The sequence below is a fragment of the Siniperca chuatsi genome, linkage group LG18 (genome assembly GCF_020085105.1).
Source record: "Siniperca chuatsi isolate FFG_IHB_CAS linkage group LG18, ASM2008510v1, whole genome shotgun sequence".
In the NCBI taxonomy this organism is placed as follows: Eukaryota; Metazoa; Chordata; class Actinopteri; order Centrarchiformes; family Sinipercidae; genus Siniperca; species Siniperca chuatsi.
This window is the reverse complement of record NC_058059.1, coordinates 21,483,634-21,503,225: the sequence shown is the minus strand read 5'-3', so window position 1 is coordinate 21,503,225 and position 19,592 is coordinate 21,483,634. Positions and strand designations below refer to the sequence as shown.

The 19,592-nt window shown below is 39.3% G+C and overlaps 3 protein-coding genes across 3 annotated transcripts in view; 2 read left to right on the top strand and 1 right to left on the bottom strand.

The window, feature by feature from the left end:
- The window catches only part of tprn (taperin), a 30,925-nt gene extending 19,940 nt beyond the window's left edge, over positions 1 to 10,985 (top strand). Inside the window, exons 2-4 of the mRNA XM_044175103.1 lie at positions 2,690 to 2,891; positions 4,824 to 4,948; positions 7,300 to 10,985. Of these exons, the coding sequence (XP_044031038.1) occupies positions 2,690 to 2,891; positions 4,824 to 4,948; positions 7,300 to 7,362 (390 nt within the window). The 3' untranslated portion in view covers positions 7,363 to 10,985. The remainder of the gene's footprint in view (positions 1 to 2,689; positions 2,892 to 4,823; positions 4,949 to 7,299) is intronic.
- A 201-nt stretch (positions 10,986 to 11,186) lies between these two features.
- ssna1 (Sjogren syndrome nuclear autoantigen 1) lies at positions 11,187 to 15,981 on the bottom strand. The gene is made up of 3 exons (XM_044175112.1): positions 15,622 to 15,981; positions 13,428 to 13,627; positions 11,187 to 11,435 (listed from the first exon to the last, which is right to left on the bottom strand). Exons 1-3 carry the CDS (start codon positions 15,671 to 15,673, stop codon positions 11,343 to 11,345), a joined length of 345 nt encoding a protein of 114 aa, XP_044031047.1. The 5' UTR covers positions 15,674 to 15,981; the 3' UTR covers positions 11,187 to 11,342.
- A 3,494-nt stretch (positions 15,982 to 19,475) lies between these two features.
- ehmt1b (euchromatic histone-lysine N-methyltransferase 1b) overlaps positions 19,476 to 19,592 on the top strand; it is a 31,703-nt gene continuing 31,586 nt past the window's right edge. The window contains exon 1 of the mRNA XM_044173256.1: positions 19,476 to 19,544. Within this exon, the coding sequence (XP_044029191.1) occupies positions 19,524 to 19,544 (21 nt within the window). The 5' untranslated portion in view covers positions 19,476 to 19,523. The remainder of the gene's footprint in view (positions 19,545 to 19,592) is intronic.

Sequence of the window (19,592 nt, the reverse complement as noted above, 5' to 3'; positions counted from 1 at the left end):
AAACTATTGTCCTGAACCTGTAAGCCTTTAGTCAGTCATCATTTTAGAACATGTTTAGATGCTTCAAAAGTTAAATATGTTCAAAATGCTACTTTATCCCTCTTACCTTTTTTTAATAAATTTAAATTTAGTACATTGTATCGTTCAAAATAACGTTTTTGTGTGTCGTACACTAGAAGAGTCCCACTGCATTCAGTTGCTTTTCTCCATTGAAATGTTCGTAATGAATAAAAAAGGTCAGTGTACAAATCCAATATTTTTTAAAAAAACTTGTTAAACTCTTAAATACACTTTGCCTTAAATACCAGAAATTGCCTCAGAAGGACTCTATGATGTCTCTAAAAGTGAGAACATTTGTTTAATTCCCAGGTTATTGTGTAAGTATTGTGTAAGAAAAATTGTAGTTCCATGCATTATTTTTTTTTTTTTGGCATTTCTGCTTTATTGGATAGTCAGAGGAAAGGCAGGGGGGAGAGAGAGAGGGGATGCCATGCGACCGGATTCACCCCGTTCCATGCTTTTTGATGCACTGACTCACATATTGTGTTCCAAAAAAATATCTCTCCACCATCACAGACCTCACTATAATTACAGAGAATAGACCATTAAGAAGTCAGACAGGATATGGAACAAGCATGACATTTAGAAATTGAGGTTAAGCGTGAAGCCTGACTGGTCTTGAGTCGGCTGGCTTGTGGCCTTGTGATAGAGATTAGGGCAGATTTAGATCACGGCCTGCAGAGTAGATGGAGCCAGGTACAGTACGTTAAGAGCAGTCAGCTGACAGACAAACCTGCTTTTATATGTGTGTGTATCGGCTGTCATCTCCATGGCAACTCGGGAGAAAAAAAATAAAGCCTTTTTGAGTTTGCAACGCAAACATGTGGCTAGAATACATGAATGGTAACTTATTAGATACCATTTGTGGTCTGTCTGTCATTCTAAAACTGTATCCATCAGGTTTATGCGTGCCAAAAGAGAAGACTGCACTGCAAAATGAAATCATAGAAAATAGAGGTGTACTGATGGAAAAATGTTTTTTCTTTTTATAAGGTGCCTAAGAAAAGTTAACAAAAATTTAAAAAGTAGCAAATAAACAGAAGAAAAGAAGAAACACATCTATAATAAAGTGATAGTAATCACAATTTGCAGCTGATTATAAGTATTATCAGTTTTTGTAAAAACTGTCAGATGTTTATAGCTAAAAATTTCAAAACAGATTTGAATTCCCTTCGCATGTTACAACAGCAACTTAAATGATATCCTAAAAATTTTTTTGAAGCAGTAACTTCTAAGAGAACCTGTCACATTCTTCTTCTAAAGGGGGTGAGATGTCTCCTTTGAGAATACATGCCAGTCAGTGTGCTCACTGACAGCTAAAACCACTGAAGACTCTGGTCGCAGAGTTGCCATTCATGTTGGATTACATGGTGCAGCAGAGTGCAAGGGCCCGTCTCACCCCACGGATCCATGTTTGCAGACCACTGAAGCGTTGCCAAACAGACATGTCTTACAGCGAACACTCTGAGACGATCAATCACAGGCCTCAAGCTCCTGCAAGGCTGCCACCTGTCCCACTTAGAGGACACGCAAAGTACAGTACATGCAGCCACAGACAGGCCTAAACAAACTGCAGCTGGCTCTCCAAGAATCCCAATTAAAAGCTCTGCTGAATAAGTTATGAGGTAGTTGGTTCGTGTTGAGCCAAATTGGCATTACCGTAGTGATAGCAAAGGGCTGAGACACATGAAAATGTTCAGTATAGATGGTTTAATTACAGAGCAATAAGGAAGTAATAACCTGTTAATGTTTACTGTGCTCATAAAAGGCAGCGGTCCTGAAGGAGAATGATGTCAGTGTTATGTTAAAGTTTGTGATTTGAAATGAGAAGATATCTGATACTTTTAAATCCTGGCCTGTAAAGTTTGGCCTACCAGACAGTTCTGCAAGCAAACAGTCAACAGTGGGTGGTTTGTTTTCTTGGTAAACACATCTGGCTTGTGAACAAAGAGCTGGTCTGCAGAAGCCATACAAGTGGCTGCTTAGGGCCCCTCAGTTATTAGGGCCACTGAAACAAATTGAAGATGCTAACTCAGACTCACTCTTCATTCTTATTTTTTCATTCATTTTTCTCTAATTAAGAATGATATCATTTAAGCATTTAAAGATGGATTCTCAGTTTTGATTATAGTGCCCCCAAATACCAAAACATGGAGATGAGAGAGCATTTTGGGGTTTACTGTAGTTGCACAATAACACAAACACACATAAATCTTGCATGCATCAAAAATGCTTGTAAACTGACCAAAGTGACTAATGAGTCTTTGAGGTCTGAACAGTGGCCTTTGGGGAGAAAATGCATTTTGTGAAAACAGTAGTTCCAATCAGGAAACTACCATACCTTATTGTCTCCTTTTCTTATTTGTCATCGAGCTAGATTTTATTAAAAATCAAAACTCACTCCAAATGGGAAAACAGGCACCTGCCCAAGTTTACCAACCACAACCAAAATTTACTGCCGTTTGGCTGGTGACTGGTGTTATTATCTTTATATGGTGCCAGTGAAGTGAAAATAAAATATGGAGGCAGGGGAAATCAGCAGTCATTTACCCATTGGTACTATTTGTGTTGTTTGTTGTTTCTCTGTGTTATTATTATTCAAATTCTTCTGTCTCTGTGTGTTTTGCAGCTCAAGATCTCTTTCAATGAGTCGAGTCTCAAAAGTACGTACGAGTATCCATCAGAGAGCAGCGCGTGGGACAGCGGGGAGGAGGACGAGGAGGAGAAACGAGATGGGAAGGTGGCTGATGAACAGCCAAGCATGGTGGGACGCATTCACATCCCTCGACCCAGTTTCACCAGCTCGCCCACGCACACGACCAACAGCAATGGTGAGACAACATGAAATGTGACGGAGGGGAGAAACATGGTTCATTTTTTGTTTTTGTGGTGGACATGCAGGTTAGATGTCCAGTTTTAACCCACTGGCAGCATTAAAATGTCTGTCTTTTGTCCACCACTTTGGTCCAGACATCTCAACAGCTATTGGCCACATTGCTGTGAAATTTCCTGCAGATATTCATGGTCCCCAAAGGATGATCCCTAATGATTTTGGTGAACCTCTGACCTTTCCACTAAAGCAACCATTAGGTTAAAATTTCTACTTGAATACTTAAGTCCACAACAAGGTATCTGGAAATCTAATGGCCCATTGTCTCTCTTAATGTCACTGTAGATATTCGTGGTCCCCAGAGGGTGAATGTCTTTTAATGTTTTGGCTGGTGACCCTCTGAACTTTGCCCTGAAGTAGCCATTTGGTCAAAATGTCTACTTTTAATACCAGAAAAAAATCTAAATTTGCTGGCAGGATTGTCATTAAATTTACTGAGCACATTCATGCTCCTCAGAGGATGAACCCTTTTCTATTTTGGACACCCCATGAGCTTTCCTCTTTGGATGGGAAAAAAAATACAAATCATGTAATTAAGTGTATTTATGTAGCACTTAAGTAAAAGCAGAATTTGCAGAATGTGTTTCTGGGACACATGAGATCAAGAAAAACAAACTAAATAATGAGGAAATCAGAAGCATTGGAGTAAGAGAAAAAAAACAAAATGTTAAAAGAGGACAATTTTGTGCAGTGGTGAGAATAGAAAAAAAGGACCAGAATGTTAATAGAGAGCAGGATCGTGAAGATCTGCTTTTCACTCTGCATTTCAGCATTTCCCATGATGGGCCATTGATGACCAAACAAAAAGATTAGTGAGGCAGTGGAGGCAGTTTTTACTTCATTGTGGTGTAAATGACACCACTCCTAAATTTCTTAACGGTAGATATGGGGCGAGGTCTTGGAAGAAGGGAACAGGGATAAAAGAGGAGGACTAACTGACTGCATTATGTTATTATTTTATTTCTAATCAGTTTACATATGGCAGCCCTTAACACCTGCCTTGTAAAGCTGTTAATGTAGACTGTAGCTTAAGCTGAGGCTCACAGAAGCTTTTGAGTTCATTTTTGAGCCTACTTCTGTTGTATTTTAAATGACTTGTGTCCACCAACCCTTTTCATTCAGCCTCAGAGTTCAGCCATGGTTCCCCTTTCCCACTTTGTGATGGACAATCATAGAAAATGCACATACAACTGCTGTTTTCCCTTCTCAAAGCTGATCTACAATGATTGGCATTAGACTAAATATGAAGGGCCTCTGTAGCTGCCTTTTTCAGTAATATGGTTTCAGCTGTAAAAGGACATAAAACAAATATAATCTGACCAAGAATTTATCTAGAAGGGAGTACATAATGAGATGTCATTAAATATATGGTAACTACATTTTTGCCAGCCTAAAAAGAATCGTGTATAGAAGGTTGCTGAGAAAATTTGGAAAATATTAGAAAGGGAAACGGCACAATTTTAAAGGAGAGAAATTTTGATTGAAGCTAAACAAGTTTGTTTTTTCATGTCAAAACTACAAAGTTGTGTGATCAGGTCATTGCTTCTTTATTATATCAGCATCACTACCCTCATGTGCATGGTGCAAGTGTAAGGAGACAGACAACATTAAGTATGATGACAGAGACCCCTACTGGACAAATTGTGAACTATATTTAACAAAATGTGTGGTGGACTGTTTCCATTTTGACTTCGTCATGCACCTTTTTTTGTTTGTTTTTTTTTTTGTTTTTTTGCAAAAAGGGAAAGCTAGAAACACATTAGCATACCAGATATAAAAATTCAATTAAGGTTTAACAGTGGCAACAACACATGGAGGGGAAAAAAGGTTATTAGCACTTTAATAACACATTGTGTCTTTTTATTGTCTGCAGACCTTTCCAGCTACGTTCCCAAGCACTCGGTGGACTTCAGCGCCTGGCAGGAGCACAAACATGATGACAGTGTTTACCAGGAGGACAGCACTTCCCAACAGACACAGATGACAGAGGAAGTTATGGTGAGAGAGAGCTCCTCCATTCACCAAAAAGCTGTTTACACTGTTTTAGAGTCGAGAACCTGGTCCCGTCTCCTCTTAACTAGGTCCCAGTTTAAATTTCCAGTCGTCATTCTGTGGAGTTTACGTCATGTCCCAGTGTTGACTCTGTGTTCTTCATTTACGCACACAAATTAATGACATTTAAGTCTTTGATATGTGTTAGAAATAGTGACAACTCCACATCACAAGCTCTCAGAGCCCAAGGTGATGTCTTCAAATGTCTTGTTTTGTTCGAACAACAGTCCCTAAGTCCCAAAGAGAAAAGCAGCAAACTTTACATCTGAGAAGCAGGAACCTGCAACTGTCTGGCATTTGTTTGATAAACAACATTTTATTAAAGTGACAGTAGATTGACTGAGAGTGATAGGAGGCTCCCATCTTGTGTTTTGATTTTTGATGGTGGGGCAACCCTTTTTTCTTACATTATAGATGAATTATCGATTATGGATTGTGCCTTAAGTGTGCAGTTTTACATCGTGAATTCAGTCTAAAAGGTCTTATTTTTGTTTTTTTGTGGTGCATTTTGTAAGATTCTTTCAGTGATAAAATTGGCCTTAATTTTCATCCTAGCCAGCAGAAAAAGTGTTTGCCCTCTTCCTGATTCATTTTTATTTTTGCATGTTTGTCACACTTAAATGTTTCAAATAATCAAACAAATTTAAAAATTAGTCAAAGACAACACAAGTAAACACAAAATGCAGTTTTTAAATGAAGGTTGTTATTATTAAGGGAAAACAAAATCCAAACCTACATGGCCCTGTGTGAAAAAGTGATTGCCCCCTAAACCTAATAACTGGTTGCACCCTTAAAAGCAACAACTGCAATCAAGCGTTTGCGATAACTTGCAATGAGTCTATTACAGCGCTGTGGAGGAATTTTGGCTCACTCATCTTTGCAGAATTGTTGTAATTCAGCCACATTGGAGGGTTTTCGAGCATGAACTGCCTTTTTAAGGTCATGCCACAGCATCTCAATAGGATTCAGGTCAGGACTTTGACTAGGCCACTCCAAAGTCTTCATTTTGTTCTGCTTCAGCCATTCAGAGGTGGACTTGCTGGTGTGTTTTGGATCATTGTCCTGCTGCAGAACCTAAGTTTGCTTCAGCTTGAGGTCACGAACAGATGGCCGGACATTCTCATTCAGGAGTTTTTGGTAGACAGCAGAATTCATGGTTTATCACAGCAAGTCTTCCAGGTCCTGAAGCAGCAAGACAGCCCCAGACCATCACACTACCACCACTATATTTTACTGTTGGTATGATGTTCTTTTTTTGAAATGCGGTGTTACTTTTACGCCAGATGTAATGGGACACACACCTTCCAAAAAGTTCAACTTTTGTCTCATCAGTCCACAGAGTATTTTCCCAAAAGTCTTAGGGATCATCAAGATGTTTTCTGGCAAAAATGAGACGAGCCTTAATGTTCTTTTTGCTCAGCAGTGGTTTTGGTCTTGGAACTCTGCCATGCAGGCCATTTTTGCCCAGTCTCTTTCTTATGGTGGAGTCATGAACACTGACCTAACTGAGGCAAGTGAGGCCTACTATTCTTTGGATGTTGTTGTGGGGTATTTTGTGACCTCTTGGATGAGTCGTCACTGCGCTCTTGGGGTAATTTTGGTCGGCCGGTCATTCCTGGGAAGGTTCACCACTGTTCCATGTTTTCGCCATTTGTGGATAATGGCTCTCACTGTGGTTCGCTGGAGTCGCAAAGCTTTAGAAATGGCTTTATAACCTTTTCTTTCTCATTTGTTCCTGAATTTCTTTGGCTCTGGGCATGATGTTTAGCTTTTGAAGATCTTTTGGTCTACTTCACTTTGTCAGGCAGGTCCTATTTAAGTGATTTCTTGATTGAGAACAGGCGTGGCAGTAATCAGGCCTGGGTGTGGCTAGAGAAATTGAACTTGTGTGATAAACCACAGTTAAGTTATGTTTTAACAGGTGGGGCAATCACTTTTTCACACAGGGCCTTGTAGGTTTGGATTTCCCTTAATAATAACAACCTTCATTTAAAAACTGCATTTTGTGTTTACTTGTGTTATCTTTGACTAATATTTAAATTAGTTTGATGATCTGAAACATTTAAGTGTGACAAACATGCAAAAAAAAAAAAAATCAGGAAGTCACAATTATATGCTTACAGTATACAGTAGCATATACACAGCCTATTCATACATGTCAATGGCAGAAAACTTAAATCACAAGTATACAGGTGACTCTGAACAGTAAGAGGAAAAGAGGTCTGCTTTATAATGGCATTAGCTTTCAATTTGCTGAGCACATGAATTTTAAACATTTAAACATCTTTTCTCCTCAGCTCACACCGGCAGACAGCTCCTCCCTGTCTGACTACAGCAGCGAGCCCGCTCTTTACTTCTGATCAGTCAGACCAATCAGCTGTACAGTAGCATCACACCTGTGGGACCAGACTGCAGCCAGAGCCCAGCGAGGTCTGTCACACCTGGGCCTGAACTGCCTCCAGCTCTACACTCCAGCCGTCTCTAAGCACATCTTCCTGATCAGACAGGAGACACAGTGTTTTGTGTTTTTTTTTTTGCTGTTTTCCTGCCACGGTACCACTACACGCTACATAATGGCGTGGCTGATGTTCGATTCCCACCTTTTTCCTGACCTGACACAACAAATCCAAAAGCAGCTGGACTGTCTTTCCTCTACAATCCTGGACAGTTAATCTGTCAGCATCCCTCCTTCCTTATCCTCACTAGCAAAATATCTGACAGAATCAAATCCATTGTCAAAATCTAGAGAGACATCTGTCTTCCTCTCCGCACTCTGTAGGAAGTTGGCTGGCTTCACGTCCCTCCTGTGATTCTCTGCTTCCAAGTCAGCGTCTCAACTTCAACATTTGCTTCAGGTTTTTTTTTGGTTTTTTGGGAGATGTTGACAAGCGAAGGAGCTGAAAGCGAGTGACCAAACTCCTTACAGGAACAGGAAAGCCACCAGTGCCCATGTGTAGGTAATGCCACAGTAACAGAGCTCAGTGTTAGCATGGAAACATGTCATTAGGAAGTTTTCCAAAAATGTAGGACGTGTAGGACACGTCCGCTTGTGTAGATCACTGGCACACTCATACACAAAAACAAAAAATGGTGAAATTGGGTGCCACAATTGTAGTTTTTTGTCTTGTCTTTGTTTTTGTACCTGCATGTTTTGATTTCAGCCAACAGCTTTGTTGGTTCTCTTTTACTGTAACGCTTCTGTATGCCTTTTAGGTTTTGTATGTTTTCCGGCAAACTATGCTGTATTGAAGCTGCTGGATGTTTGGTAGAAGAGTTTCAACAGCAAGCAAACTTCAACACACTTACCTTCTTTGTGACAAGGGAGGGAAAATATGCACCCCAGGGAATATTTATGTCAATCAGTAGCAACTTTCTGATTGAACACTTGAAAAAGTGACCTTGGCCAATAATGTCTGTATGTCCGTATTGCTGGTGACAAACAAAATCATTATACTGTAGAATGTTTTCTGTATATCCTGTATTAAGGTATCTGTGTCATGTTTCTCAAAAGTTTTTAGACCTCCTGACACCTTTTTTCTGGCTTCTCGTGTATTTATGCCTGCTTAAAGTTGAAGTTTGCATGTCTGAGACCTGCTCATGTACAAAAGACATTTTTGTCAAGTCAAATTTGCTGGTGTGGAAGGAACCGGACTGGTGCAAACGGCCCCACCGGATGTTTTTTTGTTGTTTTGTTTTCCAGTCGGACCTCATGTACTTTCACATTCCACAGAGAAAGAAGCCGGTCCATTGAAGTAATGAGGGCAACAATGATTATGATCATTTTGTAATATGGCACGTTTGTGAGAGTGAATGCAAGATTGTGTGTGTTTGAAAGAATATGTAATGATTTTTTTTAATTAAGATTGTTTTATATACAAGAATGCACCAAGTTTTCAGATTTCTTTTTTTTTTTAAACTCATAATGCCAACGGATTAAAGTGTTGCTGTAACAGCCTCACATTCATTCTTTACCCAGGATCGACCCTTCGGCCAGTATTGTTGTACAGTTTCCACCATATTTTCATAAGTATGAAGATGTATTTCTTACTCCTGTCTTTCTTTTTTTTATTTCTTCAATCAGATGAAAGTTGTTCAGTCCTCAAGGTTGGATTTTGCTGTTAGGAGATGAAACGTTTTGTCTTTGTCTGATGAATTTAGGAATTATCTGTTTTGTCTGGAGTCTTGGATGTTAAATGTGTTTGCACAGTCATGCTTTTAGCTTTGTTTTGCACCTCATGAGAAGGAACAGTGTAGGCGACCTGAAATGTGCGCTTAAAAGAACAAGAAGTCTAGTTGAAGAATTTTGTTTCGAAATAATAGCCACTATTGACACCTGTTGTTATTATACAACCATTGATTGTATGTCAGATACAGTAGATGAGTAAGAATTTTGAGCCCCTCGTTTGCAGAATACATTTTTTTAGACTGCAGGCATCGATTTAAAAAAATAAATAAAAAAATCAAAATGAATGAATAACGTTTTGGAATAGAACTCTTCAGCTATACATGATGAATGCACTGCCGATGAATGCCATGCCCAGTTTTTTTAAACTGTCTGCCACAGCCTTGCATCAAAACTCTTATGATTGTTGGCCTTGTCGCTGTGACAAACCGTAGTGTAGTTTTCCACACCAGGGCTTCCATCTTTGTCCGGGAGTTACTCCTGAAATCCATCTTCTTTGTTATTTGCCAGTTGACTTGATCAGTCACTCTCTGTACAGTAGCTTTAAAAAGGACCAGACCAGTGAGTTTGCATGTTTTAGCCCATTTAGTACAAATCACATACTTTGCATTACTGCTAATCCATTGCTTTCCACTCAATTTCATATAGTATGAAAATCTACCAGAAGACCCTTAATATATAGCTTGAAACTTGCTTGACTTGTATAAGACATCACAGTGAACATCAGGTCCCATTATTGTTGCATCATAATTGAAGTAGGGCTGGGTATCATTTGAAATATCTGTTTCCATACCTAAATGATACTTTTGATACTGTTCTCTGGAAAAATGTAAACATTTTTTGGTTATCAAGAGGCTAAACTTCAAGTTAAATGTCCCTAAACACAAAGAGCAGAACAAGAATGTTTTTGATTTAAATCAGTAACTTTTCCTTATTAATCTGCACTTGAACTTGCATTACAGTTACCCTACATTATGCTAATGTAGGGTAACTATAATGTAACTGACAAATATTAATGCAAAGTTGATGTTCACTGTGATGGATTACATAACTCAAGCAAGTTTCGAGAGTCTAATCCATTTTCGTACCATGAGGAAATGAATGGAAACCAATGGCTGCTTAAAACAGTAGGAAAAACTGTGTGGTATGCATTTGATAACAGTCAGTAAAAATGTGACTAATACACTTGATTTGTAATTAAGGGGCTAACACTCCCCAAACACATTTGGGGTGGTTCTTTAAGTTTAATTTGGCCCATAGACAGAGTCCCTTTGACCTGCTGTGGAGCCGTGGCTAATGGTCACATGACACACCTGTGGATCCATCTGTGGTAACTGCTGCCTTTCAACGACCAAACGTCTACTCTTTTTGGGAATCTTTAGCTCTCTGTCTTTCTGTGAACTGAAGGACCAAAAAGGCAGAGTGAATTGTGGGAATCTCCACTGATCATCTTAAATGACACCAGCGAGACCTTTTCTGATGGCCATTACTGGGACAAAGAGACACACAACTTGACTTCTGAAGTGTACATGCAGTCTCTCACCGCAGTGTTTTCCGATCTGTCTACTCCTGTTGCAAAGTTAGCAGTTTGTGTTGGTCACACTGTAGCGACTCTGTGGTAGAAGCTCCATCTTGTTCCCCCTTTACGTTTCCCCTCGTCTGTAAATCTACATCGCAGCAGATGTTCTTACTGTAAAGTTATTGTCAACGATTTGAGCAAATAAAATTAAAAAAAAACTAAGTGATGTCATACTTGTACAAATGAAAGCTCAATAAATAGAAGACTTGAACAAATGTTAATACTGTATATGTGTCATTTCCATCCTGAGAAACACCATTTTAGCTTTTCTTGAGATTTGATAGTAAGCAAGTGAAATCTGAGTTGAAAATTGGAGATAAAAGGCTTGAGAGATCTCAAATCTCCTGGACAAAGATACGTTTTTGTTTCTACACAGTAAATGCCTCTAAAAATAATCCAGTCTGTTTGATCAAAAAGGAAGATTCATGGGAGTGATAAACACATTTATTAGAATAAGGAACTTACAATAAATCAATCAAATATATTACAAATAGTCCAGAGTGGAGTATAAACTGTTAAGTGCAGAGTCATGTGTGCTGTTGTGGTCAATACGCAAGTTTAGTGACCTTTCATTGCCATTAGTGCTCCTTCCTCCGGGGTTCTGTGGCTTTACTGAGGTTTCCTGCCTCCTGCTTCAGGACGCTCAGAAGAGACTGGGAACTCTCCAAGATCTATGGGTGGAAAAAAAAAGAAATCATTAAATATACTGTAGATACTAAAAAGTAGAAAAAGTAAAAACATTACCTAGTACAGCTGATAGTGTGGTATGTACTCAAAGTAATTTAAAAAGGGGGGCAGGCACTGCTGACTGTTGTTTCTTAATAAGAGCAGCTTTGGAGTGTTTGTTTGCAGTGATTAGTGTGAGTGCTCAGGGAGTTCAGCATCAGTAAGTGGGATGCGCCTGTGTGAGACGAAACTGCTGCAGAAAGACAACATGATGTTGCAACACAGACTATAAAGTACAAACCAAAGAAAAAAAAAAAATGGTAGCAGAGTCAGTTCATTGGCCTGTTAACAATACACATGATTTGACAATGCCTGACGAAGATCTTTGTTAGATCGAAACATTGCTCAAATAAAATTGACGGGAGCTGTCAGTACAGTGTGTGGCTCTTCTGTTTGATTCTGAACAATACACATGGTGAAATATGGTATTTCACACTTATTTTATCTTATACTTATACCCACCTGGTACTTATTTTCTGACCTGTTTTTATAGTGTATTGTATTATATTTTTTGCTAGTACTTTCTCCTGTGTGCACTGACATAAAGGCAAGCTGCTGTAACAAAGAGTTTCCCTTCGGGGATCAATAAAGTATTTCTGATTCTGATTCTGATATGCCACAAGTTGCGTGAGCATTCCTACAGAAGCCCAGCATTTATGTTAAATGGTATTTGACCAATTGTTAGGCCCTGTAGTGGCTATCAGGCTGTGCAGTCATAAATCTAGTGAACAGGCGACACCATTCTGTAGCCATGACCTAATGTACCTTTAAGGTGCCTTTAAATCCAGTGCTCACCTAAGCAAAGAGCAGATACTTGGCGGCTTGACACGGCCTTGTATCTGCGTAGGCTAAACTACAATGGCTGGCCCAACTGGCTTGACTGGGGAAGTTTCATCTGAATGCCACGGCCCTCCCAGTTATCCAACCACCATCACTGTATATCTGGTTCCACTAGACTTACCAATAGCTACTAGTTATACTACTGGTATGAGAAACTTTTTCATACATGAATCAGATCCCTTGACAACTCGCAAATCTGCAACTTTCTTTGCACTTGATCTACAGCAAAGATGACGAAACATCTAGTGTTGTACTTGTTAATCTTCTCACTTCATCAATGTCTTATACCAGCTATGTAGCAAAATTATCGGTCATTGACCGACCAGGTAACTTGAACATGAATACTGCTATATTATCCATCATACATAAGTCAGGACACTCACGTTAAAGTTTAAACCATTCCTTTCAACATGATATGACTTGTGTGCCTGCATGAATTACTACGATACTCCATAGATGTGATTTAGCAACAATATATATATATATATATATATATATATATATATATTTTTTTTACTCTTGACGAGCCATATCCAACAAACACATAAAAAGGTGTAAAAATTAGAAAATTCATGGGGACATGACAGTGGACAACTGACAAATGAGTTCGTTTTTAAAGACCTTATTTCCCTTAACTTCAAAATGTACATTTTATAAAGATTGCAATATTTCTGTTGGTTTGAGGCCCTGCTATATTCCTCACACAATTAGGATTTTCTTTTACTATAGGAAACTGAAAGATTATAAAGCCTCGAGTTTCATTGAAGTGGAAAAGAAAAACAATTATATTTTCAGACAGAAAAATATTTTTTTTAAAGAAAAAAGTGAATCCAAGGGAAAACAGAGGCTTTTATAAATGTTTTCTGGATTGTCTTGGACTCAACCCTTTTCATTAACATGTCAATCAAGCCCTTATTGATTCCAAATTTCCTGGACAAAAAAAAAACCTCTAACCTATTTTTTTGTAATTAAAAAAACAAATAAATTAATTTGGCACATCAGCGAGCTAAAATGGTCCAAAAGATTAAGTGTCCCATAATTCACATATTTCAATGTTACTGGACAATACCAATATTTTAGACAGTCAACACACACACCTTGGTGTATGCAGCCTCGGTCTCTGCGATGGTGCGGTCGAAAGTGGCACGGGCGGCGAGTCTTTGTGCCAGGCTCTCGTTGACTCTGCTCAGCTTCTCTGAGAGGACGCGGATGTCGTGCTGCAGTCGTTCCTTCTCCTCTTCCTCCTGCTTGATCTGCCGGTTCAACTCCTCCCGCTTGGAGCACAGATCTTCAATACCTGACGGAGCCAAAAAGGTTTATTAAACCAGAACCTAACTGGATCATCTTATGCCAGTGACAGGTGATCCTGTGCCTGTGTGATGAAGGGGTTGTTACTTTATACAAATCTGAAAATTTCAGTATTTATTATAATAATAATAATAATAATAATAATCTTTATTTATAGAGCACTTATCAAAACACAGTGCTTCACAGAGAGAGAAATGGTAAAATACATAAAAACCAATAAAACAGACAACTCAGGTAAAATCAGGATATGCTTTCAGATAAAAATGTGTTTTGAGAAGAGACTTAAAAGAAGACACTGACTCAGACGACCTAATTTCTTTGGGCAAGTTGTTGCAGAGCCTCAGGGCCCTGATGGCAAAAGCTCTGTCCTCCTTAGTTTTCAACCTGGACTCAGGAAGAGACAGAAGACCCCTGCCCAAAGATTTTAAACTACATGAAGGTTCATAAGGGATTACAAGGTCTAAAATATAGTCTGGAGCCAGGCCATAAAGAGCCGTAAAAGTAATCAATAAGATCTTAAAATCAATCCTAAAACAAACAGGGAGCCAATGTAAAGAGGCTAAAACAGGTGTGATGTGGTCGAACCTCTTGGTCCTGGTTAATAACCTAGCAGCTGAGTTCTGTACAGTCTGCAGTCGTTTCAAAGTTTTTTGATTAAGACGTGTTACAATAATCAAGGCGTGAGGAGATAAAAGCATGCACAACTGTTTGGATTTTTGCAATGTTTCTGAGGTGATAAAAACATGATTGGACAAGCTTAGTAATATGTTGCTCAAAACATAAATTGCTATCAAACAGGTCACCAAGATTTCTTGCAACAGGCTTTATATGTTGTGACAGGTTACCAGTAGATGGCAGTATTTGTTTAGTGATGCGTTGAGGCCCAATAACAAGGATTTCAGTTTTATTTGAGTTGAGCTGAAGAAAATTTATCAACATCCAGTTTTTTTGTTGTTTTTTTATATCAGACAGGCAGTCCTGCAGAGAACTCAGCGTACTAAGGACAATGGGCTTGACAGGGAGGTACAACTGTGTGTCATCTGCATAGCATGCACATTTCCAAATCACTAGAAGATAAAATTATTTTAATTGGTGGTGAAATGATTAGTCAGAACAATGGATTAGTCTACAAAAGAATAATAAGATAAGATAATCGACAACTATTTGGATAATGGGCTGATCGTTATTTGTTAAGCAAAAATAACAAATACTGTCTAGTTCCAGCTTCCAAAATGTGAAGATTAATTGCTTTTCTATGTTTCATATCATTGTAATCTAAATATCTTTGAGGTTTTGGACTGCTTTTTCAATATCCTGAAGCCAGAATTCACGTCACTGAATGTTCACTCTCAAATGTGTTGTAATATTACTGATGAAATAAAAAGCTTATTGCAAATGACATGTTTGTTGTGTGTGTGTCTGCATAACTTATCTGAGCAAAAAAAAAAAAAAATCAACACATTTGTTACAGAGAGAATAAAATTCCTCATGGTATTAAAAAAATGATTGCTGTTAGTCCGTACTAAAGTGGTGTGCGGAGGGTTAAAGGCTGATTTCCAGGTGACAGACAGCATAATCTGTGTAGGTTAATCAGATTGTACAGTACTATCCTGTTTGCTGGTCAAAGCAGCTGGAAGGTCAAAAACTAATTTAGAACAGTTACAAGCAGAACAGAGAACCGTAACACCACAGGTGTCTGTAACGTTAGCCCCGTCAGACTCAACTGTTTCGAAAATACTAGAAAGTGAGTTCGTTTGGAGCCAACGTTGACTTTACATACAAAACCTATCCCGACAAGAGGGAAACGTGTTCCCTATTCTAGTTTAACGTTAGACACTGAAGTATCTTTGTGCTCTAAGGGGGAAAACACGTCGCCGCCAAAACTGTTGTTTAACTTACCTGCAGTTAATCACTAGCATCAAATTATTTTCAATGACTACTAATCCATTAACTTAGTTATCGACATGGAAACAAGTCACTTACACTTGACAAGTTCATTGTTGTAGGTCTGCAGAGCAGCAGCTTGTTGGGTCATGTTGGATTTTAGCCAACGTTCGCCTAATTATAAGATTCAACCGTGGCTAGACACCACTTAAGCTAACCTAGCTTCTTGTTTCCTAAATTCTCGCGGCCGGCTAGCTTGTCATCTGTCTCCTTTAACTAAGCGCGCCACAGGTCAGACATGTAAGTAAAGATACAGGCGCCTCTCCTCAGATGAGTGTTTTGAACGAAGCGTACATGGCGGGTTTCCCGGACAACTGAACCAAAGATACTACCGGATACGGTACTGACACATCCATGCCTACCGACCGTTCAGGATGATGCTTCTTCGTCTTCTGGATTTAGGTGCTTCACATCTAATTTGCTGCGCTTGCGCCCTCTAACGACTGTTGCCAAATTACAAATGTGCTTTACATACAAACCCACGTCCACCGCGTATACAGACACGTGCACAAACAGACAAACACGTAGAGTAACTAATCATAGAAAATAGAAGAATATTCAGTTTTCTTTGTTTTGCTGCTTGCTTGAATGTGGACGTAGTTGTGACAGATCTCACGTCATCAGGCAGTTTGTTCCAGAGAAGAGGACCAAAGTAGCTAACTAAAAGCACCCTCTCCCCAGATCTGGATCCTATTACTGTCTGAAAACCACCACCTGATCATCTGAGAGGTCTGGTCTGGTCATAGTCAGTGAGCAGTGGTGGAAGAAATATTCGCATCCCTAACTGGCTGGTTTGAATATTTCAGAAACTGCTGATCTACTGGGATTCTCAAGCACAACCATCTCTAGGGTTTACAGAGAGAGAGTCCGAAAAAGAGAAAATATCCAGTTTTCTGGGCAAAAATGGCTTGTTGATGGCAGAGGTTAGAGGAGAATAGCCAGACTGGTTTGATCTGATAGAAAGGCTACAGTTACTCAAATAACCAACTGAGGTATGCAGAAGAGCATCTCTGAACGCACAACACATCAAACCTTGAAGCAGATGGGCTACAGCAGCAGTGGACCAACCCAGGTGCCACTCCTGTCAGCTAAGAACAGGAAACTGAGGCTACAATTTGCCTGGTGTGATGAGTCTCGATTTCTGCTGCGACATTCAAATGGTAGGGTCAGAATTTGGTGTAAACAACATTGAAAGCATAAAGCTCCATCCTGCCTTGTATCAACGGTTCAGGCTGCTGATGGTGGTGTAATGGTGTGAGGGATATTTCCTTGGCCACACTTTGGGCCCCTTTCGTTTAAATGCCACAGCCTACCTGAGTATTGTTGCTGGCCATGTCCATCCCTTTATGACCGCAGTGCAGGGCCTACCCATCTTTAATGGCTACTTCCAGCAGGATAACGCGCCATGTCACACAATTCAGATCATCTGATCTGAAACTGTTTTTTTGAACATGACAACGAGTTCACTGTACTCAAATGGCCTCCACAGTCACCAGCTTCCACAGGAGAGGAGCTTGATAACTGAAAGCTCTGGCTCCCATTCTACTTTTGGAGACTGTAGGAACCACAAGTAACCCTGCATCCTGGGAGTGCAGTGTTCTAGCCGGGTAATAAGGTATTATGAGATCTTTAAGATACAATGGTGCCTGACCATTAAGAGCTTTGTAGGTGAGGAGAAGGATTTTAAATTTTGAGACAGGATGTGCCTGATTTTTGCAACGTTGCATAGGTGAAAGAAGGCAGTCCTTGAAGTTTGTTTCATGTGGGAGTTCTTGATAAATCCTGATCAAAGATAACTCTGAGGTTCCTTACGGTGGTGCTGGAGGCCAGGGCAATGCCATCTAGAGTAACTATATCTTTAGATAATGTGTCTCGGAGGTGTTTGGGGCCACGTACAATAACTTCAGTTTTGTCTGAGTTTAACATTAGAAAATTGCAGGTCATCCAGGTCTATATGTCCTTAAGGCATGCTTGAAGTTTAGCTAACTGGTTAGTTTCATCTGGCTTGATCGATAGATATAATTGGGTATCATCTGCATAACAATGAAAGTTTATGGAGTGTTTCCTAATAATATTGCCTAGAGGAAGCATATATAGGGTGAATAGAATCGGTCCAAGCACAGAACCTTGTGGAACTCCGTGACTAACTTTGGCGTGCACAGAGGACTCACCGTTAACATGTACAAACTGAGATCGATCTGATAGATAGGATTTAAACCAACTTAGAGCGGCTTCTTTAATGCCAATTACATGTTCCAGTCTCTGTAATAGGATGTGATGATCAATGGTGTCGAACGCAGCACTAAGATCTAACAAGACAAGTACAGACAAGTCCATTGTCTGATGCAATTAAAAGGTCATTTGTAATTTTTACCAGTGCTGTCTCTGTGCTATGATGCACTTTAAATCCTGACTGATAATTTCCAAATAAACTATTGTTATTTAGAAAGTCACACAACTGATTGGCGACTGCTTTCTCAAGGATATTAAAGAGAAAGGGAAGGTTAGATAGAGTGGGATTTTTAAGAAGCAGTTTAATTAGATCTAAGAGACAGGTTGATGGCTTAGATGAATTCATCATCAAAGTTATTTGAAGAAGGTCGAGCAAAGCAGTCAAAATATATTAGGTTTTACAGTTGTTTCTAAGGTTCCTGTGTTTGAAGATAAGTCGGTACCGGTTGAAGGCAGGACTTGATTCATTTTTTCTCTAATAGTTAAAATTTTATTATTGAAGAAACTCATGAAGTCGTTACTACTGAGGGCTATAGGAATACATGTTTCAATAGAGCTATGACTCTCTGTCCGCCTGGCTTCAGTGCTGAAAAGAAACCTAGTATTTTCTTATTAATGATGAGTAGTAAGCTGCTCTGGCATTACAGAGGGCTTTCCTATATGTTTTAAAACTATCATTTCCTTTCAAGTTTTCATGATGTTTGCTTTAATTTGCGGGTTTGGGGGTTATACCATGGAGCTAACCTTCTTTGTTTTATTATCTTCTTTTTTAGAGGAGCTTTCATAGCTTTCATAGCATTCTTAGCTCGGACACAGCTTTTATCAGTTAAGTTACAGAAAAAGCTATTGTCTAACAGTGAGCTGTTTCCCCCCCTCCAAATCACTCCATTGTCCCATATGAAAGGTCTACTCTAGGAATGGCAACGTTAATTTCGGTAACATCGCCCGGGGTTGAATGGTTGTGTGAAGTTTTAATACTGTTCAGCTTATTCATTTTCTTTCAGCCTGCTAGATAGCAAGTTAGTTGAGTGTGGCACTCAACTCAATTAATTTCTTTTTTTTAAGGGGGAGGGGGGTTGCGGTCACTGCAGTTGCCACATTTTCAGACATTGCTGTGGAGTATAAAGTTTGTCATCCCTCAGGGGCCCCTAACGACCTGAGGCAGTTGCCTGCCTTGCCTGTGGGTGTCTCATAGAGCAAGATAAATATATATCTAAGTAAATATCCATCCTGTTCAATTTCAGTCAATCCATTTCGATCTCAACTTTGATGTCTAAAGTGATCAGAGGAGTGGGTTTTGTTCTGATCACAACAATATTGTCCCATTTCACTACTTTGTTTACCAAAATTAAAAAATGTTAAAAAAACACCTTTCACAGCATCAGTTATCCTTAGATTAGAAGACCTGTCAGTCATTTTGCAGTTTGGCAACCGATTCCAATCGCGTCTTTCATTTGGTGGCGGTTGTGTTTGCATTTGAATAATGCTGTAGTCAGGCTACTTATTGTGCTGTCTTCTGTACTTTCTAATTGCATTCATTCCTGTTATCACATAGTCCACTTCTCTGAGATCTTACTATCTAAGGGTTATTATTATTATTATTATTAACAATATTATTGACAATCATACTCCCAGGTGTGGTATTACGCCGTCTGCAAATCAATAAATGTGACGTAATCGCGAGTGGGCGGAGTTTACGACCAGGCACCATGGCTTCGGTTGGACCCGAGGTGAGTGTGTGAGCTTTATCTCCGCCGAGCTTGTTTTACTTTCATACT

Bases quoted from the DNA above. Each gene is read 5' to 3' on its own strand.
- ssna1 (XM_044175112.1), bottom strand. From the start codon at position 15,673: ATGACCCAACAAGCTGCTGCTCTGCAGACCTACAACAATGAACTTGTC. The intron at 13,628-15,621 runs GTAAGTGACTTG...TGGCTCCGTCAG, and splicing joins CAACAATGAACTTGTCAAGT to GTATTGAAGATCTGTGCTCC. The intron at 11,436-13,427 runs GTGTGTGTGTTG...TTCCACCCATAG, and splicing joins CCGAGGCTGCATACACCAAG to ATCTTGGAGAGTTCCCAGTC.